General features: G+C 41.4%; 1 protein-coding gene across 1 annotated transcript in view; it reads right to left on the minus strand.

The window, feature by feature from the left end:
• LOC130476773 (ABC-type organic anion transporter ABCA8-like) overlaps nucleotides 1–27,831 on the minus strand; it is a 145,924-nt gene that overhangs the window by 88,303 nt on the left and 29,790 nt on the right. Inside the window, exons 8-14 of the mRNA XM_056848765.1 lie at nucleotides 18,162–18,318; nucleotides 17,254–17,312; nucleotides 14,739–14,849; nucleotides 7,164–7,339; nucleotides 2,269–2,388; nucleotides 1,546–1,684; nucleotides 1,206–1,296 (exon numbers count right to left, since the gene is read on the minus strand). Of these exons, the coding sequence (XP_056704743.1) occupies nucleotides 1,206–1,296; nucleotides 1,546–1,684; nucleotides 2,269–2,388; nucleotides 7,164–7,339; nucleotides 14,739–14,849; nucleotides 17,254–17,312; nucleotides 18,162–18,318 (853 nt within the window). The remainder of the gene's footprint in view (nucleotides 1–1,205; nucleotides 1,297–1,545; nucleotides 1,685–2,268; nucleotides 2,389–7,163; nucleotides 7,340–14,738; nucleotides 14,850–17,253; nucleotides 17,313–18,161; nucleotides 18,319–27,831) is intronic.

Below are 27,831 nucleotides of genomic sequence, written 5' to 3' on the forward strand. Positions count from 1 at the left end.
ACCTCCCCCCCACCACCACCACAGCTAGTGATGTGGGGCATGAAAACACACTTAATTACTACAGGTAAGGGGACAAGATAATAAACATGGGGTGATATTTATAATAGCAGCTTTTTAACTCTCTAACTGACCTCTGGGAAAAAATGTACTCATATTGCATTTTGGGGCATATTTCAACCCCAGGCCAAATTATCCATGCATCTAATGGTTACAATACCCACCCCCCCTAAAATGAGGATTCTTGTGTCAGAGGTCATTGTTTCATAGTACTAAAACATTCAGAATTTAAAAATACACTTTGACGTGAAGCAGAATATTTCTTTTGTATAGATTCACCTCTCCCCTTTTGCATATTGAATGACTCACACCAGTATGGCTCCTTTACAATGCTATACTTTCTTATATAAATCTGAAACAACAAAAAGTATATTTTCAACCTAAGCAATTAAACAACTAAGAAATTTTCATGAATTTTAAAGGAAAACCAGCTTAGGTACCTTGGAGTATTTTATATCCCATTAATTTATATTTCTATGGTAAGTAAATAGTATCCAGTTTTTCAGGAAGGTTCTTCGGATTGTCATGGAAAGCTGATCTCTACAGAGTACTTAAAAATGTCTTCTTGGGTAATAAATATCATGGGCTAGAAAAACTACACCAAGTGCAACATTAATAGATTCCTGGGATAGTTTTTACCCTAGGGTTTTGTTTGTTTTTGTTGTTGCTTTTTGTTTACAGAAAGCGAATTGCAAGTGATAACAGGCTGCACTTTGGTGACATTGTTTATTAATGTACATATGACAACATCCTAATAGGAAAAAATTCTAGACGCACTTTCCCCTGCATTCTGCCAACAAAGTGCAACTGGAGAGAACCAGTTCACCCCAGGTTAGTTAGATTAAGTTTATTCAATCTTCTGATCTTAAACCAATCTGAAGAATATAGGATATATGCCCCATTTATATCGGGGGCAAGTCTAAACTGGTCAATTTAGCAGTAAGTCCCATATTATTCAATGGGATTTACTCCTTAGGATTGCAACCTTTGTTATTTGGACTGCTCCTAAACTCTTCCAGTATTGCTTTACCTACTAAAGTTGCCATAGTAAATCATAACAGAAACTTATCTATCTATAACAGGAGAGAATGAATCTTTCCCATTTCAAAAAGAAGAAAAGTACACAACATTGCCGAAAATCAAAATACCTTAAGTGATAGCCAATGCCCCATTTTTTCTTCAGAAATAATGATGAACCAATGCATTTTAGCATGCCACATGAGATGAAAGCTTTCCTGTCTGAGGAGACAGAGTACAAAAATCCTTCTTAGAGATCTCGTTCAGTAACAACACATCTGTTTGCTGAGGATCAAATACTATACTTGTATGTACATTAATTGTAGCTGGCTGCTACCATGCATATTCAAAGAGGCAGGAGTAACCCAGATGAAGTGCCAGAAAATATGCTCAAAATCAAAATGCCTGTCCTACCCCGCATAGTCTATCTCATTCTCCTCCACTGTCTGCCTATACTTACAAACCACTCACCAGCAAGAATATCAGCTTCATCCATGAACTGCGTAGTGAACAGAGTTATGCGACCTGCTTTACGTTCATTCAGAAGGGACCATACTAGTTGTCTAGAGTAAGGATCCAGTCCTGTAGTTGGCTCATCTAGTAACAAGACCTGTGTGATGGAGTGTGATTACATTTTTCAATTCAAACTTATTCAAAAATTTGCAGTCAAATGTGATGCTGAGCTCTTTTTTATGAGGATGTAAATCTATAACAAATTTATGTCTTTAAAAATAAATGTTTTTTAAAGTTCTCCCTCTTCATGATCAGAGCAAATTTCTTACAAATGTCAAAACTTCATTTTCCACAGAAAGCTTAAGAAGGTGTTTTGAGACCAGAAGAGAAGCAGATTTACCAAAAGAGGTAAAATAAAAGAGAAATGAACAAAATGTCCCACCTCTGAAAATTGTTCCAATCCGCATCTTGTATTCCCCCAAGAATACCACAGATCAGAATTAAATAGTAAGGAATTATTGAACCCCTCACAGAGCGATAAGATCTATGCAACTACAGATAATTTATTAGGAGAAAAACATGAGAGCCCCAAGACCTATATTTCTTTTATGTGGGATTATACAACCTGGAAGATTTGCTTTCTTCTGGAAATCAGGAAGATGGGGAAATTACCATCTTCTTCCTCAAATGAAAATGAACTACATATGTGAAATATGCAATAGGTGTTTGTATCTGGTTTACCTGTGGCTCTCCTAACAAAGTAATTCCCAGGGATAATTTTCTTTTCTGTCCACCACTTAAACAATGAGCTCGGGAGTCTTGAATAGCATTCATATCCAACAGGGTCAATAATTTTTGCACCTGGAAAATATATAAATACACTGTCAAACATTGGTATGTTGTGTACTTCTTCTAGACCCTTTCTTTCCAGCATGCTGGTTGGTTGCAAATTGCAAATTATGTTTATCCATAGAACTAATTATAGGTCAGAGATTAACAGGGTTCTATCCAGCCTGATAGAGAAGCCAGCATGGTGTAATGGTTAAGAGTGGGGGACTGTGATCTGGAGAACCGGGTTCAATTCACCATTCCTCCACATGAAGCCTGCTGGGTGACCTTGGGCCAGTTACAGTTCTCTCAGAACTCTCCTAGCCCACACGGAGGCAGACAAACCACCTCCAAACATCTCTTGCCTTGAAAATCCTATAGGGTTTCCATAAATTGGCTGTGACTTGATGGCACTTTCTACCACCATACACTGTGATGCCCTGACCTGGATAGCTCCCAGGTTAGCCTGATCTCGTCAGATCTCAGAAGCTAAGCAGGGTCACCCCTGGCTAGTATTTGGATGAGAGACCTCCAAGGAATACCAGGGTTGTGATATGGAGGCAGACAATTGCAAACCACATCTGAATGTCTCTTGGCTTGAAAACCCTATGGGGTCAGCATGAGTCAACTGTGACTTGATGGCAAAAAAAAATACAGCCTGATATTATGGTGATGGTGATGAGGGCAGAGGAGTCCTTGAAGGGTTGCTACTGGGCAGCAGTAATGAAAGGATGTTCTGGTGGAGGATCTATCATAGACAACAGCAAAGACACTTCAGCTAATTCTGGTTAGTACTGCATAGAAGAAGGCAATGTTAAACCATTTCTGATCATCTCACACCTCAAAAACCCTATGAAGAGACAATCAAACACAGAAAACGATATAGTGCTGGAAGACAGGCCCCCAGATTGGATAGCACTCAGTCAGCTACTGAGGAAGACAAGTACAAATAGCACTGTTCTTAATGATGCAAACAGATTAAAGTAAAAGGCCATTCAGTTCCTAATGTGGCTAGATGCAAATGGAAAGTCCAAAGCTGTATGATACATATAATAGGAACATGGAATGTCAAAAGTATGGATCAAGGTAAGCTCAAAATCATAAAATGAGAAATTGAACTTTTCAACATCGGAATCCTGGGTATGAGTGAAGTAAAGTAGACTGGATTAGGAAATTTTCAGACAGAAAATTACAAATTATCTTACTTTGAAAATTACAAACATAAAAGAAACAGAGTTGCTCTAATAGTGAGGCAAGATGTAGCACAAGCAATTGGGATCTACAATGCAAAGTCTGACCAAATAAGATCAGCCAGACTTAAAGGAAAGCCTATCAACATAAGCATCATTCAACTTTATGCCCCAGCTGAGATGCTGAAGAGGAAAAAACTGAAAGCTTTTATACAATTGCCAAGGAAGAAATTGGACCCATCACACATCTAAACAAGATGTGCTGTTAATCATAGGTCACTAGAACACAAACGCAGGAAACAAAGTAGAATCAAGCAAAATCAAATGTAGTCAGAAAATTTGGGCTAGGAGCATGTAATGAAGCAGGAGAGCGACTCATAGAATTCTGTGAAGACAACAAGTTGTTCATTGCAAATTCATGTTTCAGGCAATCAAATAGATATTTGTATGCGTGGACATTACCAGATGGCCAATACAGAAATCAAATAATTACATAATTGAAAGCAGAAGACGGAGAAGCTCTATTCACTCTGCTAAAACAGGACTAGGAGCTGATTGTGGCAGATCATGAATTGTTAAAATCATAAATTAGAATAAAGCTGAAGAAAAACACCAAAACATTCATATTGCCAAAATACAATCTAAACAACATTCCTGAAGAGTTTAAAGACCATGGGTGATGCCCCTTCTCCACTCACACAGACTACCTACCACCCTCTTAAACCTCTCTCTCAAGTTATGTCAGGACACATAGGTCAGGATGTCACACTCGCCACCCTTCGTGTCTCTTTTACAATATTCAAACAGCCATGACTGTTTCACACTTCAGGTCCTCTCTCTCACTCACAGAGACATTCACAGACAGTCACAGGGTAGCCCAGCCCCTTTTAATAACAAGCCCTCACTCACACAGAGTTATTGGGGTTGGGGCTCAAACACTGTTCCATTCACACGCTGCCACCATTTATTTATATCCTATAATATATATATAGAGAGAGATGAGATATTAAATTGTGTGTGTGTTTCTTTCCCTTAGACACGCAGCCCACAGGGTTAAACAAAACAATAAGATAACTTTTATTTATGGTATTAACATAACACTGAAGAAAGTAAGGTACAGTTTACGAAGTTTTGCTTCCATCGAACTTTTGTGGTCCTGTTCCCACAACTGGGATCCTTTGATTACAAATTGACTATTTTTGGCCAGCTCTAAGCAGCTCTTCTGAACACAGTGTAACTCAGTAAGACATTCTCCTTTTCCCTCTCAACTCCCTAGCTGCCAACTCCCCACTGAAAAAAGACTGAATATATGCCTATACATTCTTGAGATGATGGAACTGGCTCAATTGCCCTGAGGCCTACTAGATGTTGGACCACTCTTAGGAAAGAGTGGACCACTCTTTCCTGATAGAAGAAAAACCAGAAACCTGCTAGGTAGAAAATAAATGAACTCTCTGGCATATCCTCTACTTACTGGCTTATACCCAATGATTCTGAGAGGATTCCACCCTATTCCTGGGAGAAGCCCTTAAAGTATTCTTCTACAGGAGTGCCTAAGACATACTTACCCTTGTTGTTTACTTCCTGACTTGATAACTCTGGTCCTTGAAATGGACAACTGATTAGATCCAGAGTATCTAGTTCCCTATCTAAAATTGCCCTTTTTCCTGTACTAGGAGGAGTCCTTCTGGTCAGACCTGAATCTTGGCTGTGTTCTATGTGAGCAGAAGGAATGAAATCAAGACTGTTTGAAATGGTTATCATCCATAGCAGAGAAAGGCATGGCTTTCTTTTTATCTCTTATTTTGACCATATTCTCCTCCAATTTTTCTCCAAATAATTTACATCCCAAGACAGGAGCAGTTGCTAGAGTTTTTAGGAATATCCAAAGGTAACTACACTGAATACCATGGCCCAGGGTGTAAACATGATGGCATCAAAGCTCGTGTCTGCCATGAATCCAGAGGCTCTTTCATTAGGCACATTCAACTCCAAAGTTGAATGTGCCTTGAACAGAAAAAGGGGTGTTATTGGACAATTGTCTTCTGCTCTGGGATTGTGCAGCCAGTGCCTCAGCCTCAGCAACTTCTTCTTCTTCCCATATGAGTCCTCAGATTAGAAAATGAAGGCCTTTGATCTGTGGAGGAAAATCCCTGTAGAGGGATCTGGAAATTGAGCTTTTGGACTGATGGGCCCCTTGCCAGCCTCTTTAGTAGCCCATGATTTGCCTGAGGCAGAAAGAGATAAGGAGTGGGCTGAGCTTTGGCTACTTTGTACTCTCTTGAGTGGCCAGTCTGAGGTGGACCTGGGCAGGGTGAGTTTCTCCCATGAGCCAGCTCCTTATCCACAAATCTTCTAATCCAGCACCTAATACTTGGAGAGACTTCTTCCTCTTGATCTAATTTCTGAGGGAAACAGTTGTCTTGGTTTACTGTGGTAGAGTGGGACTTGCCTCATGCTGTCCTGCTCTTTTGTCCCCAAAAATGGCTTTCCTGCTGCTGGTGACTTAAAATGGTCACCATTGCCCACTTCTGCATCTAAAAATGTGAAAGACTATGACTGTTTATATGCTTTTGGCTACAGTTGCATCTTCTGAGGCTGCCACACTGGGATGGTGTTTTCTTCTGCCCTACCACTTGGGGAAGATTGTAGTCAAATTAGCAATTAAGTGGGCCCCTGTAGAGGGGCTCTCAGAGCTGAATGGTCATTGCCTCAGTTTATGCCAAAAAGAGGACGGGGGGGGGGAGGGAAACAGATTCTGAAAAACACTGAAGATTTTTGGGGGTTGGGGGAGAGCAGACATACTGAAGACAGGACAAGAAGAGCTACAAACAACAGTGAAGGAAAAAAGCAGAGCTCTTGGGTTTCCTTGCTGTCTTGGTGGAGGCAGGAAAGGAACTCAGGACTAATGGTTTCTAAGGTGAGGAGTCACGGGAATTGTATCTTCTTTCATGCCTCCAAAAAGATGATTGGAAGGTCTCCCAATACTCAAAAATATGCCATCAGTTCCAACTGAGAATATCAGGCCCAAAGAATTTGAGACACTGTCTCCGTTATTAGGTCGGCTTACAAAATTGTTAGAAATAGATGTAAAACAAGTTCTTATCAACAGAATGAATAGATGGATAGATACACACATGTTCTAACTATTTGCTAAGCAAATTCTGGGCTTCCAAACATTATACTTTTAATATGTAACAGATAGTTTGAATGATTTTTATAATTTTACAATCACATTTTTTAGACATACCATATTGCATTTGATCAGTTTTTAGGCTTGTTATATGTTACTGTATCCAACTAAGTTTATCTCTCAATCGAAATTGCCATATTGTTTTGTATATTAAACTGTTTACCCTTCCCTTTTTTCCTTTTGTATCCCTTTAATTATAAAGAAAAATAAAATTTATTAATATATATATATATATATATATATATATATATATATATATATATATATATATATATATATATATATATATATATATATATATATCAGGCCCAAAAGAATTTGAGACACTGTCTCCGTTATTAGGTCGGCTTACAAAATTGTTAGAAATGGATGTAAAACAAGTTCTTATCAACGGAATGAATAGATGGATAGATACACACACCTACCTCGTTTTCTATATCATTGGATGGAACTCCCTTTAATTTGGCAAAGGTCTTTAAATTTTCTTTCACTGTCAAAAATTCAAATTGAACATTGAATTGTGGACAAACAGCGCTTTTCTTCCTAATTTCCTCCATATCTTCCCTTTTGGTTATATTGTACTTGAATATGGTGGCGGAACCTGAATAAATGATACAAAGGTGAATAATTATGTGGTTATTTGGATAAAGCAAAGGAATACTTCAATCTGCTTGGGACTGTTAACCAAAGAAATAAGGTCACATTCATGGCAGCAGACAAGTTAGTTTAGATGCCAGAAACAGAAAGCGTCCAGAATCAAACCAGAAAGCTCTGAGTCACCTGGATTCTAGGACTATAACTAATGCATAATAGTGATATGGAATTCACTGCCACAAGAGGTTGTTATGGCTTCTGCATGGAGCCTGGTCTATACATCTCACAAAATGAGGTGGGAAAGAGAAGGTGAAATTCTGAGATGGTAGAAGAGACTGTAGATCACATCTTGAATGCTGCCTCAAATGAAATAATTCCTTACATGTATAAAACTAATGCAGAAGGAAGCAGTCAGGGTTAGATACTCCCTGTTTTTGGTATGGGGAAACATTAAAAAATGATATTCATTCTGCAGCCTGAACGAGTACAGCTAAGGACTCTGGCAGAAACCCACATAGCAACTGCTGTTCTCATTCTGTTTTTTTTTTTTAATTTCTGCTCAGTGAATTCATACATCAGCTTTTTCTTTGTTTCCTGTCTTTTTGATATAATATGTGTGGGGTATTCTTCATGGATATTTGCTGCTGTTTCGATGCTGTTTTGCGTCGGAGGCAAATTTTGATTATTCACTGCAGAGCCGTGTTTTCCCCCACTGAGCAAAATAAGCCGGTTTAAAAGAGAGGCAATCCAAACCACTTCTGAGCCGTACTTTCCAGTAAAAGAGCATTTTGTTGCTCGGATGCCCATGAAGAAATGTTTGCTTCGCTCCCCGGGACGTCTCCTTTCTCCTCCCCCAAGAACGGTGATTGGCTGGGGGAGTTGCCACTCTAACAGCATCGCACCGGCAGGAGGGAGACCCAAAGCAGACTGGCTGCCCCTCTTCAGAAGGGTGACGGGAGTTTTGGCTTGGATTTGCCGCTCTCGGGATGCCCCCCCCCCCAACACACACACACAGGATCATGGGAAGAGTGGGCGGGATTAGGCGGATTTGGAGCGGTGAGTCATGAGCGGCAGCAGACGTAAGCAGCGCAGAGAAGTGCGCTGTTTCTCCCGTGAAAAATTGGGATGGGGGGAGAATCTGCACTGCCATGAAAAAGCCATTTAAATCAATTTATTATTTGCGCCGATTCGAAACCGAAGCAAAATCCACCGTGAAGAATACCCCTGTGACTCCTTTTATCATGATTAGGGTTGCCAACCTCCAGGTACTAGCTGGAGATCTCCTGTTATTACAACTGATCTCCAGCCAATAGAGATCAGTTCACCTGGAGAAAATGGGCGCTTTGGCAATTTATGGCATTGATGTCCCTCCCCTCCCCCAAACCCCGCCCTCCTCAGGCTCCGCCCCAAAACCTCCCACCGGTGGTGACAAGAGACCTGGCAACCCTAATCGTGATTCTCCTATTTTTTTCCGTTTGTGTTTGTACGTGCATTGTGTCTTTTTAAAAAGTTATGCATTCTGGAGATAAGCAACCTCATTTCCTTCACAGTTATCCTCAGTGTACTGTACTTAGTTTGTAAAGACTTATCTTTCTTTACTGTTTGTAGGACATTTTAGAAACATTTTCAGTCCATTTTAGAAACATTTAGCCTTCTCTCTCTACACATATCGTCATGTCATTCTTCTCTGGAATGTTATTAATGACAGATATCTTACTTGAAGTGAACTTAAAGCTGTTTATTCCAGCCTATTAATTTTGGCTATGAAAATAACTTTTTCAGTGTTTTGCTGAACTGCTTATAGATGTCTCCCATCACATTAATGTTACAATACTTCCTTTTGCTCTCTTCACTATAGTGTATCAACTTGTTCCTGCTATATTTTCTGACAATACACTTTCAAATATCTATCTTAAAAACATTCGTAAAGTCCCCACCCCCATCCCCAAGAATTTATTTTCACATATCTTTATTGGCACATAAGTGCCTAGTAACTGAATATGTGGTAAATTCTATTTTTCTCTTGTTTGAAGGGTTTTCTTAATATGTTACTACCTTTTAGGAGTGATATGTGACTATTTATGCTTTTTGTACCATCTTTTTTCTTTCACTGACTTTATTCTATGAATTACTTAAATTGTAGGTGTTCCTTTTTATTCATCATAGATATGGCTATCAAAAATATTCCCCTCACAAAATTTTTGTTTTTCAGTTCACATCCATCACTTTCATTTCTCTTGCACCAGGTTCCTAGTTTCTTTTCTAACTTAACACATCTGCTGCTGTTCCACTATAGACACCTTATTACTTTTAGATTGCTGCCACTGCCTTGTATTTTTCACTCTGAAACTTCCTTCAATTGAAAATGTTTCTATATTATTTCTTTTTACAGTTTTGCTCTCATTGATTTATATGACCTTGCAATCTTCCCTATAATCTGTTTTATATAATTTAGTGGTTATATTTTCCTCTCACTCTAGGGCACTGGTCTGAGCTTCAATCTTTAACTCTTAAGACTCTCACAAAGTCTGCAACAATTCAGAGCAGTTAGCTGTAAGTTTTCAAACTCACTGTCACTTTTAGCTGTAACCAACCCTCTCTCAGGTACTAAATGCTAATTTTGTCCTCCAACCCTTTATTACTGTCTGAGCTTTCAAATACTTCTAACATTCTGTTCCTACAAGAGGGCTTTCCAGAACTTTTTTCTAGTATTCTTTTGTAAATACTATTTTACTGCATACCCATATAGGTCGTTACCGCACCAACTATTTACAGCATTTATAGAAACATCTTATCTTTGTTTGCACCCAAAACTTTTGTTTTGTCTTGGAAATGCTTTCAAAGCATCAAATGACCTTGTTTTTTTTAAAAAAAAACCTCTTATATGACAATGTTTTCCTTACCCCATTTCAAAGACGGCAATCCAAGGGGTGCGAACAGTTGCAAACACTATTAATTTTTCCGCCCCCTGTTGGCAACACCCAATGCAAAGTCTTTCTCCTCCTATTCCACCTTTCCCCTCCCCTCCTGTCTGCATCCACCAATAATTTTCGTTGCTTAATTTTTTTTCTTAACTTCATTTGGTTTACCAAAGGAATGTTGGAATGTAGGACTAACCACATTGGTATCAGTAACATTTCTTGGTGGCTCTCCTGCCAGCACACAGCTCCACCCAACACACATGTGGGAGAGTCTAGCTTTTTTTTTTTTGCGCCCTCCTCACCAGCATAAGAGTAAGCGAGGCAGAGATCCCCCTCCCACTTTTCAAACCCAGGGAGGCAGCCTAGAGGCATGCCGAAGCAGGCAGGGTGTCACTCTTTTCCCTCAAGGATTTCTCATAAGAGACTGGCTGGTGCGCTAGGGAACCTGGGAACAAGCGCAGCAGGGAGCTGGCCCCATCTCGACCCCAACATCTGCCAAGCTGAAGTGTGAGGAGGGAGGAAGCAAGCAGGAAGCCCTCCCCCTCCATGCCTCCCCCATCACACTGTGGGGAGGTTGGGGTGGTGTGAACAGCTCCAGAGACTCTGGGTGCTGTGTAGTAGTAGCTGCTGCTGCTGCTGCCGTGTGGGGGGAGAAGCAAATTGCTGGTGTAAGTGCCAGAAAACAGCTCCCTTCTTGCTTGCACGCTCCTCTCTTTCTCTGTCTCTCTGTGCTCTGGGCAACAGTGGCAGCACGGCCCCTTCACCTCTCTTCATGCTTCCCCACCACAGAACCAGCGCCACTCGCTCTTTTGGCTGGGCTCAGTTCAGTGCCGCTGCCAGGGTTGAGCCTTGCGGGAGGAGCGGGTGGATGATGTGGGGAGGGGTGCCTGGCACATGCCAAAGGTCCTGGTCAGCCATTGCCTGGATGCCAATCACATATACAGGATTCCAATCTCCCTCCCCTTCCCCCTGCTCTTAATTTTTTTATTAAACATATTAGTGCTAGTGAAGGAATGCTGGAATGTTGGACCAACCCCAAGAGGATGGCGGCTCTGTGATCCACACTGTGGTCAGAATGGCTCTTGTTTATTCATGCAGGGGGGAGTGCCAGCATGGACATTGTAGTTAGGGTCTCCCTACATGCCCTGCAAATGAGGTGATTCTTAAAATGGTGATTTCCTTAAAATGTAGGAAAACAAGGAAACCCAGCCAATCAGAGAGCTCCTTCGCATCAACACTGAAGCACATGCGTGAAAACAAAAAAAGGGAGGGGAGGCGGGGGAGCATCAGCAACATCTACATGACGCAGTGCTCCCCCACGCTCCTCCTCTAAACTTTTCGCACTAATTTGAGAGGTGAGAACTGAAAATAAACTGTCTTGGGAGCAATAATAACAGGCACGGTGTGATCAGGAATCAAGAATACACATCCGAAACACACACATCAAGCATGATGATAATATACTGTAAGTTGTTGGTGCGGCAACAGCCATAGTCTGCAAATGGGCAGCATATCCTGTACCTTTCCTCTGCACAGCCCTGTTTCATCTGACTTACATGGAGCCATTTGCTTCTGAAGGGAACTTTTAAGGAATCGTGGAATGAAGAGTTTATAGAATTATGACAGTTTCTCAAAATGCAGCTCTTCTCTGTAAGCAAATGGGCTTGCCAATCTCCAGGACTGGTCTTAGCAACCCAAACAGATGCGTGCCACCACTGTTCCATACACTCGCCAAGCCCAAAATGCAATGGGGAAGGCTCCTGTGCCTGCCAGTGAGACTGATTGGAAGGAGCCACGGGCAGAGAAGCCTCTTGGAGAGAACCAGAGGGACTCCATATTCTCTGACCCAGTATCAAGAAGGCTGTCATTTTACAAAACACGTTCAGGCACGCACATAGTCCTTTCCCCCCCTCCCCTTGCATCATCAGCTATGATTAACCAGCCATCAACAGACATTGAGACAACAATGAAGAATCGTTATCACACCTTTGTGTCAGCTCGCTAATCTCATCAACCAGAGACTGCAGGTTTCTTCCTGGTTGCACAAGTCACTGGCATTAGATTTCCAAATTCCAACCTACCCACCCAGGAAGCTGGCCATTAAGGGCTCTGCCACCTTTTGTTTTAGCTTGGGAACCACCTGGATAATCCAGACAGCCCCTACCCCCTGAAAGAGTATAACTAAGGTCCCAAAAGTCCATACTACCACCTTAGGGCTTCCCTTTTGATACAGACTGTCACTCTGCCAGAGCGAGCAGCCATGCTCGAACACACAGGGGGTGCCCCCTGCCCCCTGTTTATTCTCTATGTCCCCTTTTTCTTCATCTTAGTCTACTGGAACTTGGGACAACTCAACAGGAAAAGGTGTAGTATTACCCCACCAACAATCTGCCTGCCATACGGCAAATGTCTCTGTACTTCTCTTTTTTAATTCCTAGACTCTGTGTATGTTTGTGTTGCACCACTGAATGCTTGAAAACATAAACTCTCTTAATTCGGATTCCATTGTCTCTGTCGTTATTCTAAAGGTCCTGGCTCCGGTATACATAGGTTGCGATACCACTTTATAAATATTGTAGTTTACGATTGCTCAGCTAATTTCCCCATTCAAAGAGCAATTCAGCTAACATCTCAGCTCTGGGGCTGAGTGGATTCTTATTCATCTAGCGCTGAACCTCAGCATTCTACTAGAATAGTGCAACTGCCAAACCAATGAACTAGCCTTAAAACTGAGCAGTAGCACACAAAAGAAGGGCATTTTTACTAGATGTGTATTTCTTTCATTATTAATTGAAATAATTATGAAAATGGGGTGTTCCATAATTATCATAATTAATATGAAAACACAACAAATTCCCCAGCTAAACACACACACACACACACACAGGCAATATTTGGTTGATGGTGAGGTTATAACGCCTCAGGATACATTTTGGTTATAAGTATCTCCCCACTCACAATGCAAAGGGTGTTCATTTTTCTGGATCAAAAATGAGCACCCACTCTGTCAGTGTGGCTTTTCTTGCTTTCTCCCGAGAAATGCTGGTCGTTCCTTGCTTCACGCAGCTGCCATCTTTGGACATCACTCATCTGCTTGGTAGATATATTTTCCCTGGGAACCTCACAACCTTATGTCCACCCCTCCTTCTTTTCATTTCCTAGTCCTTCAATTTATCAGGTTCTGTGTGTTTTGCTATGAGTATGTAAGAAATTTGAATATTTTAAATAAAATCCTTAACATTTATACAATGCTTCTTTATTGTGAGTATTTCCACTAGTGTGCTTATCCTGATAAAAATAGGTTCAAAAGTCCTGAGCGCCAACCTCTCACAAAGCTCATTTTGTCTCCATAGCTAATTCCTTCAAATAAACGGATACTCTTCTATTTGGCATAACAGTGGGCATTCCAATGTGTGAGGATATGGGGTGGGACTTTGCCCTTGCCTTGTCAATCTGCTTCTTCCTTGTGCTACTGTTCTTCAAGCTCAGTGCTGTCTGTGTTAGTGTTTGGGATCTTTCCTATAGGCACCTTTCATTGCCTGAAATAGGGGCAATGTGGGTCACCTAGGGGACTATGAACAATCTCTCAGAGTTTTGTCCAATTTGAGTGGGAAACCATGAAGGTACAGACCCAGGCACTTTACACACACACACACACAGAAAAGCCAATGGGAAAAAATAATGAAAAAAATTATGAAACTAAAACAACAATAATGAAAGAAACAACCATGAAACATACATATGAAATAGGTCAATAACAAAACAGACCCTTTTGAAATTAATAACAAAACTAAAGACACATAACAAACTCCCACACAGAAGTCTAGTTTTTATCTCCATGTTGCATGGTGGAATTTGAGGATGGTGGAAACTTACCCACATACTATAACCTTAATTTCACCCTTTATTCCAAGATACTATAAATTTGGAGGAGCTCTGTACTATTTGTATAATAAAAAATTCTGGGGTGTGTGATAAGTCAGAAGAAGCACTTTTGTTTCAAGCCCAATCTTCCCAGGACTTTTTCAGCTTTGCTGATGTCAGAGTCCTTAAAAGTTTATCGGACTGAGGGGGATGAATACTACATAGCACCAATCATCTGATCTTTATCTCCCCTCTCCAGAACACTGAAGGTGTTAAGGGTCTCAAAGAGGACAAATTTCCCTTCTCCTCTATTTTTGCCCTTTTTACTCAATTCCCCTCAACATTCAAAGTGACTCATGGCACATACCAATTCATTTAGTGCTTGAAATGGGTCTTATTTTTAAAGTTACAGGCCAATACTGTCCCGGGAGGGGCCCCCAACCCCCTTTCTCGGGCCGAGAAAACCCTGAGAATCCCTCTTCATGCCCTGAAAAGTGGAAGACTATTCTAAGCATGGTTATTTCAAAGGAAGTCTTGCTAATACTAATGAGTCTCACTTCTCAGTAAATCTGATTAGGATTGAGCAGACTACCTAATTCATCATGAAGTTTTGATTCTTACCAGCAGAAGGGTTGGAAAGCCCACAGAGAATATTTAGCAGTGTCGTTTTTCCAGCTCCAGTGTGACCAAGAATAGCAGTTATCTGACCTTCATAAATATTCAAAGACAAGCCTAGTATACAAGAAACGGTGTAAGCACTTAAAATGACAATGGAAGCTTAGGGGGTTACCGCACTTGTATTCCTACCGATGTATTAAGAGTTTGATACACTTTGTTTGGCCCCTTTAGTTGTGAAGACGTCTTCCAACCATTTATAAGCCATGGTATCCAAAAACCCTTTTAAAGCGATGTTTTTTACAACATTTTCAAACTCTTAATACATCGCTGGGAATACAAAGTGCGGTAACCCCCTTAGTCTCATTTTTCTTTTTCTTTAATGCACCTCAGCAACCATCAACCCCTATCAGCAAGAGTTAAGCAAGTGTAATTCCATTGAAGATAATCAGTCAGAAAGACCTTTGGCCAGAATGGCTTAGAACTGGCTGACTTGAGAACATGCTGAAGTGAGCTGAAGTATCTTCTTGAAGATTTCTATGTAAAAGGCAGTGCTTCCCCAATGACTTTTTGACAAAATGTTTGCATCATATTTATTTTAGAAATATGCTTTAGATTTGTAATTGACATATTTAGGAAGAGTATTAAGTCCTATTATTCTACATAAATGAGTCTGTTGGTTGGAAGGTAACTGGCATATGAAGGGCTGAATGGACCCCAATAGGGAAATCCCTTTTAAAATCTTGGGGGAAAGGAGCTGAAGGAGAACAAATGAGGAAATACGGGGAGTATACCAATTAATTATACCAATTAAGAGAAGAGATTTATAGCCAATTCCTGAAAATGCGGTGTGCGGAGTCGGCAGGGAAATCGCGCACACCGCAAAACAAAAAAAAGCTGTTTTGCGGCTTTTTTGTTGTTGTTTTACTGGGGCCTTTTGCCCCATAGAGGCTGCGCCTGCTAAAAAGCAGTCGCAGCAACGCCGTTCCCGGCACCGGCGGCGAGGGCTGAAACAGGATAGGAAGCCGCCTACCCGGTGGCTCCTCCCCCCGGAATGCCCCTGGAACGCCCCCCTGCACCGGCGCAGCCTCTCTACACTGTGGCCTGTGCCACGGAGAGGCCGCGCTGGTGGAGGGGGGAGGCGCGGTCCCGCGGCGCTCTGCCGCTGTTGGGACTGGCCTCGCCGCCAGCGTAAGTGCTTTTAAACACGTGATTACACACACTTATGCGTGACCTCGCCGCCTCCTAAGACGTTTCGGCCCAATTTTCAGGAATGGGCTGTTAAGGTATCTAGGGACTTAGAAAGAGAAAGGGCTGTACTGTTAAAAATACAAAAACATTATAGTTAAAATTTGTTAATTTATTGATTTCTTATAATTAACAGCTGGGGCACAGAAATATGTTACCTTCCGAATCACTCCCTTTGCCCTTGCTGCTAAAACACATTGCTGTAGAGATATAAGTCTGAGTATTTTATTTTTGTAGAATAAATTGCTTCTTTTAAAAGAAACTGTGGGTTTACAGTATCTTGTTAACTGCTCATTCCAATTTCCCACTTAAAAAGAATAAGGCAGGGAGTAATTCCCCCCCTCCTAATTTAGGGCTACAAACTTTAGTAAAGCTGATAAAGCATAGTCAGAAGTGTAGTTTAAAGAAAAGCTTTGAATGATGACAGCAGAAAGGCAATAGAGGGAGACTTAAGGGTGAGGGTCATTGAAAAATGCCCTCCTTGGAACCAATTTTTAGACAAAATAGGGGTACAGGAATTACAGGGTCCAGCTTCTATGTTAGCACAGCAGTTTGGGTGCCTGTAATATTAATCTTTGGCTGCTAAAAGAAAGGTGTCTCTGGGTTTGTCATTTGAAGGACACATATACACACTCTCTCTGGAACTTGTCTTGTTACCCAGAGGAATCCCCCTTCTTAGAGAGTCAGTGTTCTGACTGATTATCTTCTGTACATTGCTTTTTAAATGCAATTCTTTCCCAACTTGCAGTTTTCTAAATAAACTGGGTCTCAGTATTTGCATCTTAAAAGGTTTAAGGCTTCTCATTAACTGTTAAAGAGAGCAAAACACCACTAATATTCAAAGGGTCACAGGAAAAGACATTGCACCATCTCCAGCTACAACTTTTATTCCACAGGTAGCAGGTAGAGAAACACCTAGGTTCTAGTTAAATAAACTAGGGTTGCCAACCTCCAGGTGGGGACTGGAGATCTCCCACTTTTACAACTGATCTCCAGAGATCAGTTCCCTTGGAGAAAAAGGCTGCTTTGGAGGAAGGACTCTATGGCATTGTATCCTTCTTCAGTCCCTGTCCTCCCCAAACCCCACCCTCTCCAGACTCTAGCCCCCAAATCTACAGGTATTTCCCAAACCAGAGCTGGCAACCCTATAAATAAACACCAGTGACTTTTCTTAAGCAATTCATCTGAAAGCTAAAAGCTTTGGCAAACTTGGGAGGAGGGGTCAGGTTTTTTGTAATAGGTAAGAAGGAGAAAGCAATCAAAGACATCTCACCTCTCAAAGCTTCTGTTTTCATGCTCTTCACTTCATAAGTTTTTTTAATATTGTTGATTCTAAAAGATTAAGAAGCAATTCAGTGTTGGTACATTATTATAATTATCATCCAAGCACACTATTTCCAAGGGGAAAAAACCTGGACTTGTCTGACTTACCACTGCTTCAAATTCAGTCCAGATTTAGCTTTTTTGTACCTCACTACAGAAATTACATGGTGGGTAGAGTGCCTTTTCCTCTGGCTTATGCTCAGCTGGTTGTTATTCTCAGTCTAGAACCAGATTCACAGACCTGAATCTCCTTTGTGTTTTAATAACAGCAATACTGTGGACAGTGTCATCAAGTCACAATCAATTCATGGTGGCCACATAGTGTTTTCAAGGGAAGAGACAAACAAAATCACAAAAATCACAAAATCACACAAGGTTGGAAGAGACCACAAGGGCCATCCAGTCCAACCCCCTGCCATGCAGGATCCCAAAATCAAAAGCGCTCCCGACAGATGGCCATCCAATCTCTGCTTAAAGACCTCCAAACAGAGGTGGATTGACATTGCCTGCTTCTGCTTAGCAATCCTTGACTTCTTTTGAGGTCTCCCATACATTTACTAACCAGGGCTGACCTGCTTAGCTTTCAAGATCTGATGAGATCAAGCTAGCTTGGGCAGATCTAATGGCCCAGACTAGCCCAGGCTAGACAGATCTCATCAGAGCTTGGAAGCTAAACAAGGTCAGTACTTGGATACTGGGGCTGCTATGCAGAAGAAGCCAATAGCAAACTACCTCTACTCATCTCTTGCTTTGAAAATCCCATGAGGTAGAACTTCATGGGGTCTCCATAAATTGTGACTTGAGGGCATGCTTTACCTTTAACAGAAATATAATTCTGTTTGCACAGTATATTTTTACCTGATGGATTCCTTCGCATCAAATTCAGGAGCAACAGATTCAACATTATCACTGAAGATATTGCTATGGGTTTGTTCATGAATATAGCTGTTTCTTGATTTAAACCAGTAGGACTTCTTTAGGAAAAATAATGGGGGATAAGGCACTCCGTATTTGTCTAGTAGAGATACAAAAAAAAAAAAAACACCCCACATTTGAACATCAGAAAGTACAGTTAAATCTTGCTTTTAATATATTGTCGAAGGCTTTCACGGTCAGAGTTCATTGGTTCTTGTAGGTTATCCGGGCTGTGTAACCGTGGTCTTGGAATTTTCTTTCCTGACGTTTCGCCAGCAGCTGTGGCAGGCATCTTCAGAGTAGTAACAGTAACCCTGTTACTCTGAAGATGCCTGCCACAGCTGCTGGCGAAACGTCAGGAAAGAAAATTCCAAGACCACGGTTACACAGCCCGGATAACCTACAAGAACTTGCTTTTAATATTTAATGCTATCTTTTCTCACCACTTCTCTAGACAGTCTCACTGAGCATTGAGAAAGGATTATTCCTACCTGGACCTGAGCAGAAAAACAATAGGAACGAAAGAACTTTGGATTTTTTACTTTTAACAAATTGGTGATTGTGAAAGAAAAAAATATGACTAGAAACTGGGTGTAGGAGTCAAGAGTTTGTCTTTAGTTAGGGCTTCATAGTGTTTATTTTTGAGCAATATTTTAATATTCAGGATATTAAATTGAATTTATAAGCCAAATCTGAAGAAAGACTAGTCATTCAGTGTAACCCATAGTATAGTATTTTCATTCACAATAGATAAATAAATATGAAATATCATGCCATTTAACCTGGATTTGTCAATTTCTTTGGATATTGACATGATTGTATATGTATGTTTATTAGTTTGTTTGCAGTATGAAATTAGCAGATGGTGTTGGGGCTGAGCAAGAATATTCTAGGATTAACAGAGTCCTTTTTTTTTTTTTTTGCCTGCTTCGTACTGTACCCGGCAGTGGAGACTTCCTTAAATAGGCCTGATTAGAGCAGACTGGTAAATTCCTAATTAAGAGATAGGTTTGCTGAGGGTTGACCATTAAGTAGGAGTGATTGGCAAACATCCTGAGGCATCAGATGATGAAGGAGTATTCCTGTTTCTGAAACAGCCCATTAGTCATTGTGTGGTGGGCTGAGAGGGAATGCATTTGGTACTGAGCAGCATCAACCAAACCCTTAATTGTCTATGTGGCATGTTGGGGGATGGAGTTTGGGACCTCTCAGTCTAGTTCATGGGCAGGCAAGGCTCAATGAAGTCAGTGATAACAGTGGTCATGTTTGGAACCTGGATGGATTTGCCCAAAATGCTGGTAGGCCACTGGCTGGCAGCAACTTGTGTTAAATGTTAGGGTTGTTAAATTAATAAATGAACATGTTTTAACTGAGTATAATGTGGTATCCTGGCTGAATTCTGATAGCATGGCTTGTTTCCTTCCAAAGTTCCATAACTGCTCCAGCTACAAAGACACCAGACAACAATGGCTCAAGCATATTTATTGATTTATTTAAAATCATTATTAGCTGCTCCCTTGTGTAACTCAGACAGAACTCAAAGTGGCTTACAATATAAATAAAACCTTATTAAAAAGGTAAAGGTAGTCCTCAGTCACGCACCACTTTGGTCCTCTCTTGCCTGCTTTCGACCTCAGATTGACTTAGGACAAAGACCAACGGACTGCTAGTGACCCTAACCTCGGACTGCCTATTTGACGCCCCTGCTGTCTAGCCTCCGATAAGTATCAGTCCCCAGCCTGACTTTGGATTGTTTACTGGACTTTGCATTCCCCGCTGTCTCTACTGTTTAGTGCAGCCTTCAGGCTGCAGAAGCCTCAGCTTCTGTTCCCTCCTTCGCATCCTGCCACGCCCATTCTCAACTCCCTCTGCACCGCGCTGCAGTAGCAGTCCTGCCAGCCTGCCCGGCCAGTAGAATGGGGTGGTTTGCCTTTGCCTTCCCCAGTCATCTACACTTTACTGGGTTCTCATTTTGTCGACCTCGGAAGGATGGAATGCTGAGCAAACCTTGAGCCAGCTACCTGAAACCGACTTCCATCAGGATTGAACTCAGGTTGTGAGCAGAGCTTGGACTGCAGTACTGGTAATAAGGTAGAGGTCCTGAATAACTGACTGGCTACTGGGATAAATTGGCTAAGAGTGAACAAATTGAAAGTAAACCCTGAAAACACAGAGGTAATGCTGGTTGGGAAGGCGAAGATCTTGAAGGACATTGTGCTCCCCACTTTTGATGGAGTTCAGCTGACCTTGCCTGACTTAAATGATGTTTAGAGGGTTGGTTTTATTTGATTGACTGCTTGATGGTATGCCAATAAATGTATTGAAGTTTTGAAATTTGGAATGGTCTGCCTGAGGAGTCCAGGAGGCTTCCCCTCTCCTGGCTTTCTGCAAACTATGCAAAACTGGATTGTTCAAGAGGGCTCTTCTATGCAGGCAATAGAGTTGCACTGTACTAAATAAATTCACAAACTTACTTAGAAAAATATTAGGGACTGTGATCTATACTTCTGTACGTGGCTTGTTGAAACTGGGATCCCACTATGGAATTCTGCATCATTTAATGTGTCATGTTAATACTTATGTTTTGTTTTAGTTCTGTTTTTAGACTTCTAGTTGGTTCTACAATCCTAATCCTATTGCATTGTTTATTGAATGTCCCATTCATCGACAGTATTGACTTACTCTGTGTAATTCACCTTGATTCTGAGTTATTAAGGAGGACTATAAATAATGTAAATAAATACATAAATAAAATCACTGACTCCAAGCGCTAGTTCAGAAAATCAATAGCGTCCTTGGAATTTGGCGGAAAAGGAAGTTAGAGCTATCATCTGCATATTGGTGACATCACAGCCCATACCCCCTCACAACCTCTCTCAGTGGTTTCATATAGCTTCATATAGCATGGGGTATAAGATGGAACCCTGAAACATCCCACAAGTAAATGGCCATGGGGCAGAGCAGAAACCCCCCAATACTATCTTCTGAGACTAACCCCCTGATAGAGCTCAAACCACCATAATACGCTACCCCTTAGTCGCATTGCTGATAGGCAGCTCAGTAGGATACTATGGTCAATAGTATCAAAGGCCTCTGACAGATCCAGCAGAACTAACATGATCACATTCCTCGGACAAGTTCTCGATAGAGGTCATCAACCAAGGCGACCAAAGTATTCTGTTCCAAATCCTGGCCTGAAGCCAGATTAAATGGGTCCAGAAAATCAGTCTCTTCCAAGATCCCCTGGAGCTGAGAAGAAATAACCTGTTTTGGCACCTTGCCCGAGAATGGAAGATGTGAGATTGGCTAGACATTTTCTAACATAGCAGGGCTCAGGGAGGGTTTTTCCAAAACAGGTCTAATTACAGCCTCTTTGAGCATGGGAAGTACAACTCCTGCTCTCAAGGAAGCATTTATCACTCCCCTTACCCACTCAGCCAGTCCCTCTCTGGCAGCTTTTAACCACCAGGAAAGGCAAAGGTCAAGAACACAGGTGATAGGTCTCACCTGTCCAAGGATCTTGCCAAATCTTCAGGATCCACAGGCTGAAAAGTTATCTATATAAATTGGACAAGCAGATGCCAAAGGTACAACATCTGGACATGCATCCAGGCCAGCATCTAACCCAGAGCAGATCTGGGCAAAGTAAGCAGCAAATTGAGCACAAAAGGCCATCATGTGGTCAGAGTCTAAATCCTTGAGGCAATGATGTAAAAGTCCCTGAACCACATGAAATAGCTCAGCTGTTAACAATTATGTGCAGACACAATGGTGGCAGAGAGATGTTGCTTTTTCACCATGACCACAGAATAGGCTCCAATGTGGAATCTATGCTGTGTTCGATCCGTGTCGCTCTGAGTTTTCTGTGAGCAGCGCTTGCATCTAGGGCTGTCAATTCGGTTCGGCCCGAACTGAAAATCAGCCGAATTTCCCTTGATTCGGCGGTTTTTAGTCCGGGAGGAACCGAACTCCAAACTGGAGTGCAACCGGGGGGGCCGAATTCAGCGAGTTCGGGAGTTCGCGAATAAATTCGGCCAATTCGGGGCCGTCAGTAAGCAGCATAACCGTCAGTAAGCAGCATTCTCCTCCCCCGGCCAATCGGTGGCCAAGCTGGGTCTTCTTCTGGCCAATCAGTCAGGATCGAGTACTGGAGGAATCAGCTGATGTGCGGCCGGCCGGGGAAAGAGAGAGAGAGAGGGAAATCCTCATGTGTGTGTGAGGGGGTGCTTGTGCACATTCGCTCCTTTCCGTGGCTGCAGGGGGCGCATTTTTTGGGGTACCGACCCCAAACTTTCAGGGGATATTCAGACAGGTTTTCTTAAGAGACCACCCAAGTTTTGTAAACATTGGGTCAGGGGGTCCCGAGATATGGGCTCCCCCCCTTTTTTCTTTCCATGGCTGCAGAGGGCGCATTTTTGGGTGTGCCGACCCCAAACTTTCAGTGGAGCATCAGACAAGGCTTCTTAAGATACCCCCCAAGTTTTGTAAACATTGGGTCAGGGCCCCCCGAGATATGGGCTCCACCCCTTTTTCCTCTCCCCCTTTTCCATTTTCGTGGCTGCAGGGGGCGCTTTTTTGGGGGTGCAGCCCCCAAACTTTTATCATAGCTTCAGAGAATCCCTCTTAAGAGACCACCCAAGTTTTGTAAAGATGGGTTCAGTGGGGGCTGAAATATTGGCTCCCCCCCTTTTCTCTTTCCGTGGCTGCAGGGGGCGCATTTTTGGGTGTGCCGACCCCAGACTTTCAGCGGAGCTTCAGTCAAGGCTTTTTAAGAGACCACCCAAGTTTTGTAAACATTGGGTCAGGGCCCCCCGAGATATGGGCTTTCCCCTTTTCCCTATTGGGATGAATGGATCACCCTCGAGAGATGCATACATATGGATCTTATATTGGATACAAATGGAATCATATTGGATTACCCAGCCTCCCAGCCCCTCCTGCTGGAACAGAAGACAGCCACAGTAAGACCCCTTTGGGGGCTTTAATCTATATTTTTTCTTTTCTGTGTGTGTGTGGGGGGGGAAAAGCAGAGTCTGTGTGTGTGTGTGGGGAGGGAGCAGTTTCTGTGGGTGGGGGGGGGAAGCCAAAGGGGGCTTTTGCCGGTTCTGCCTGGGGTGTGTGTTCCCCCTCCAGTCTCTCTCTCCCTGGTTTGAGAGGGGGCTTCATTTTTATTCTTCAGGTTTTTCCTCATTCATAAGATCAGTTAGGTTATTTTGATGCTTGCTCAAAACTGGTTTTCAAATGGTGACTTAAAGAATGCATCTTCCTGGTCCCAAGTCCAATGCAAAAGGAGAAATTCCACCCCCTCCTGCTCATTATGCATAGCTAGCTGCCTCTGTCCCTTTCCATGGTATGCAAACTCCCAGGTGTCAGGTGTTGCTTTGCACTGTTGCAAAGGTGTTGCATTGCGTGCTTGTGTTGCTTTGCAGTTGTATTGTTTTGCAAAATTCTTCACACCTGCCCCGCCCTTTGCATGTTTGCAAAGGTGTTGCTTTCAGTTGTGTTGCTTTGCAAAGTTCTTAGCACCTGCCCCGCCCTTGCTCTCATCAGCTGTTTGTCGGGCCGGGAGCTTTGTGCGTGGGCGGCAAGCTCTGCTGAGAGATACACATTAAGGGTGGGGGGGACCCCTTTCAGGGCCCATATCTCAGCCCCCCCTGACCCAATCTTTACAAAACTTGGGGAGTCTTTCAATATACGTCCTTTGAAGCTCTGCTGAAAGTTTGGGACCTCTAAGCCCAAAAATGCCTCCCCCAGAGCCGCGGAAAGGCGCGGTTGTGTTTTTAATGGCTTTATTCGGCCGAATTTGTTTCCGAACTTTGAATTCCCGCCGAATTGAACGGATCCGAAGTGGGGGAGTTCGGACTTCGGCACGTACCGAACCCACAAGGGCCAAATTCGGCCGAATCCGAACTGTACCGAATTTTTTTTTTTTTTGACAGCCCTACTTGCATCCATAATTTCTCCCATTTCATTGCCATCAGCTCCTCAATGACCCAGGGAGATTTCTTAGCTCTGTCTGCTCTGAGTCTCATGGTTCTCATGACCAGTTTTCACTGTTCATGTCTACTTCCTCTTCATGTCTACCCACTCTTAAAGGCACGGGAATGTTGGAGTGCTCCATGTTTGCATTCAGCAATCAAAGAAGCTTTTTTAGTTTCATCATCACCCAAAAGCAGGATTGCAGAGAGGCAGGCCTAGGAGATGGGTCACCCCCCCCCTTAAAGCTGTCTCACTTGTAACACCACCAGCAAATTTTCCAAGGTGGCTGCATGCTCAGGAGGGTACTGCAAGCTCACAGGGCTTCAATTTGTGTGCCTCTTTGTTCCCCCGACTTGCCTTGCTGCTTCAAGGTGCAATGTGAGCAACAGTACAGTTGCAGGGTACACACACCTTCTTCTGTCACACAAGAAGCATTTACTCCCTGGACTTGCCTTGCTGCAGCCAAGATGTATGGCAAACTCCAGAGCAAAATGTTGAAGAAGCAAGTAGGGTATGTACATGTGACTGTGCATCGCTCAATTTAATCAGGATCTCTTCTGGTGTGTGGAAAGGGTTAATATCAGGAAAAGGTGGTATAGATTTATGGTCTTGCCAGTAGAAAGTAACCTGTTGACATAGCAAAGCTTTCCCTCATTGAGAGGCAGTAATGCAAGATGAAATAGCAACAAGAAGAGCAAAAAACTTCTGGAACCAAGATTTCTCTTTTTTTTTTTTTAAGAATATTTTTATTGATTTTGATATAATGGGATACAGGAAAGGAAAAAGGGTAGGGGAAAATATTAACAAAATAGTATTGTTTAAACCCCTTTACTATGTTCAAATAGTCATTGTTTGTTAACATACTATATTTATTCATCCACATCATTTTTGTAACATTTAAGAAAATTCATTGTCGTTTCTTGGTTTTAATAAATTCATAAAAAACGTGCCATTTGTCTTTGTTTAAATTTTTTGTGTCTGGTTGTAGTAGTTCTGTTAGATGCGCCATTGTTATAAATTCATAAGCTTTATCAATCCAAAGTTCGGTATTTGGTATTTTATCTGTTTTCCACAATGAAGCTAGGACTATTCTTGCCGCTGTTATTAAATATTTTAATATAACCTGTTGATTTTTGTTATATTCATCTGGCACTTTACTTAAAAGGAAAAGTTTGGGGTCATATGTAATAGATTGACCGATTATAGTTTCTATGTTCATATGGATTTTTTTCCAGAATTTTTGGACTAGTATACATGTCCACCAGCAATGATAAAAAGTGCCTCTAGCTTTCCCACACTTCCAACACAAGCCGGATGTTGAGCTGTTCATATTCTGGATGTCGCTCGGCGTGATGTACCATCTGTGCAACATTTTCAACCAATTTTCTTGAATTCCTTGACATAGAGTAAATTTAAGATTTCCACAAAATAGCTGTTCCCATTCGTCCGTTGTTATAATCTCGTTGAGGTTTTCCATCCATTTGATTTGGCATGTTTTTATTTGTTCATCTTCCGTATCATATGTCAACAGTAACCGATAAATTTTGCCTAAAAGGTGATCTGTTGGCTTGCTTATCAGCTGTTCAAAATCTGTTTTGCCTTGTAGGACTCCCCACGTCCAGCAATCTTCTTTAAACCTTGAAATTAATTGATGATATATTAACCAAGGCATCTGCGGATAATCAATCTGTAACTCAGTTAACGTTATGAGCGAGCCGTCTGCTTTTATCAGGTCCTGATACTGTATTGCCCCATATGTTTTTCTATCAGTTGCTGAGCCGTAAGCATTAAAAGGCGCCATCAATAGTGAGCTTTCAAATGTCAATCTAAGCTTCAATTTTTGCCATACTGCTGCCATATTTTCTACAATTGGATGGCCTCCCATTCCTTCTAAATTCTTCTTCCATTTCTTACCCCATAATAAGTGATGTATTCCACCTTGTAAATTTGCCAGTTCTAATTTAGTAGTTCTTTCATTGGTTTGCAAGATCCAATCTTTAATCCATACCAAAGTCGCCGCTTGATGATATATCTTTAGGTTTGGAAGGGACATGCCTCCTCTTTTCTTTGCTTCTGTCATAATTTTGAATTTTATTCGTGGGCGTTTTTTGTCCCACACAAATCTGTTAATTTTCTGTTGCCATAATTTCAGTGCCTTGTCCGGGATTTTAATGGGGATCGATTGAAATAAAAAATTAAATCTTGGAAGTATATTCATTTTGATTAAAGATATTCTACCCAACCAGGAGAGTTTTAGTTTAGTCCATGTTTGAAGTTCACTTTCTATCTTATTCCATACCGTTTGATAATTATAGTTATATAACTCTTGAGATTTTTTTGGAAAGATTATTCCCAGATATTTTATTGATTTAGTTGATGTTGTAAATCCTGAGGTATTTATTATTTCTAATTCCTCTTCATTTGTTAGATGTTCTAAGAAGATTTTTGTTTTAATTTTGTTAAGTTTGTAACCCACGAGTTGTCCATAAACCTGAATATCAGTCATAAGTTCTTTAATACTAGAAACAGGTTGCGAAATTGTTAATAAGACATCATCAGCGTATGCTCTAATTTTAAATTCTTCTCCTTGTATTTTTAGGCCAGTTATTCTCTGATTTGTTCTGATTTTGTTTGCCAGTACCTCTAGTGTTAAGTTAAATAACAAGGGTGACAGGGGACATCCTTGTCTGGTTCCTTTTTCAATCTTAATATCTTTAGTCAAGGTGCCATTTATTATAAGTTTCGCATGTTGCTCTGTGTATATACTAGATATCCAGTTAAATAAATTACCATCATTACCTATACTGTGAACCACGTGTTTTATAAAGTTCCATGAAATATTGTCGAATGCTTTCTCTGCATCCACAAAAATGAAAGCCATTTTCTCTTTTCTATGTTTCACCAGCTCACGCGCATTGATCAGAAATCTGATATTGTCTGCCATGTGACGTTTTGGTATAAAATCTGTTTGATCTCGGTTTATCAATGTTTCTACGTAGTCTAATAGTCTTTGCGCAATTATTGTTGTGAATATTTTATAGTCTGTATTGAGCAAAGAGATTGGTCTATATGAGGAGGGTAAAGTTAGATCCATTCCCTCTTTAGGGATAACCGTTATATAAGCTTCTTTCCAAGAGTCTGGTACCTTTTTGTTCTTGTATATTTCATTCATTGCTTTCACTAGTGTTGGAGCCACTTCTTCCATAAAGGATTTATAATATATAGCTGTAAATCCATCAGGCCCTGGCGTCTTTCCACTCTTTAATTTCTTAATTGCTTGTTTCACCTCTTCTATAGTAATTTCTTGGTTTAAGCAGATTACCTCTTCATTAGAAAGACAATTCAGATGATTCTGTTGAATATAAGTTTTTATATCCTCCATTTGTTCATTTTTCTCATTCTTTTTATACAGCTTATCAAAATATTCTAGGAAACACTGCGCAATTTCCTCTTCTTTGTGTGTTATCTGCCCTTCCATTTTTGCTGCATGTATTGTTCTTTTCTGTTTTTCTGTTTTAATCATAGCTGCCAGATATTTGCCTGGCTTATTTGCGTAGGCAAAATGTCTTTGTTTTATAAATTTTAGTTTTTTTGCCATTTCCTCTGCATAAACTAAATCAATTTCGTGTCTGGT

The sequence above is a fragment of the Euleptes europaea genome, chromosome 1 (assembly GCF_029931775.1).
Source record: "Euleptes europaea isolate rEulEur1 chromosome 1, rEulEur1.hap1, whole genome shotgun sequence".
NCBI classification, from domain to species: Eukaryota; Metazoa; Chordata; class Lepidosauria; order Squamata; family Sphaerodactylidae; genus Euleptes; species Euleptes europaea.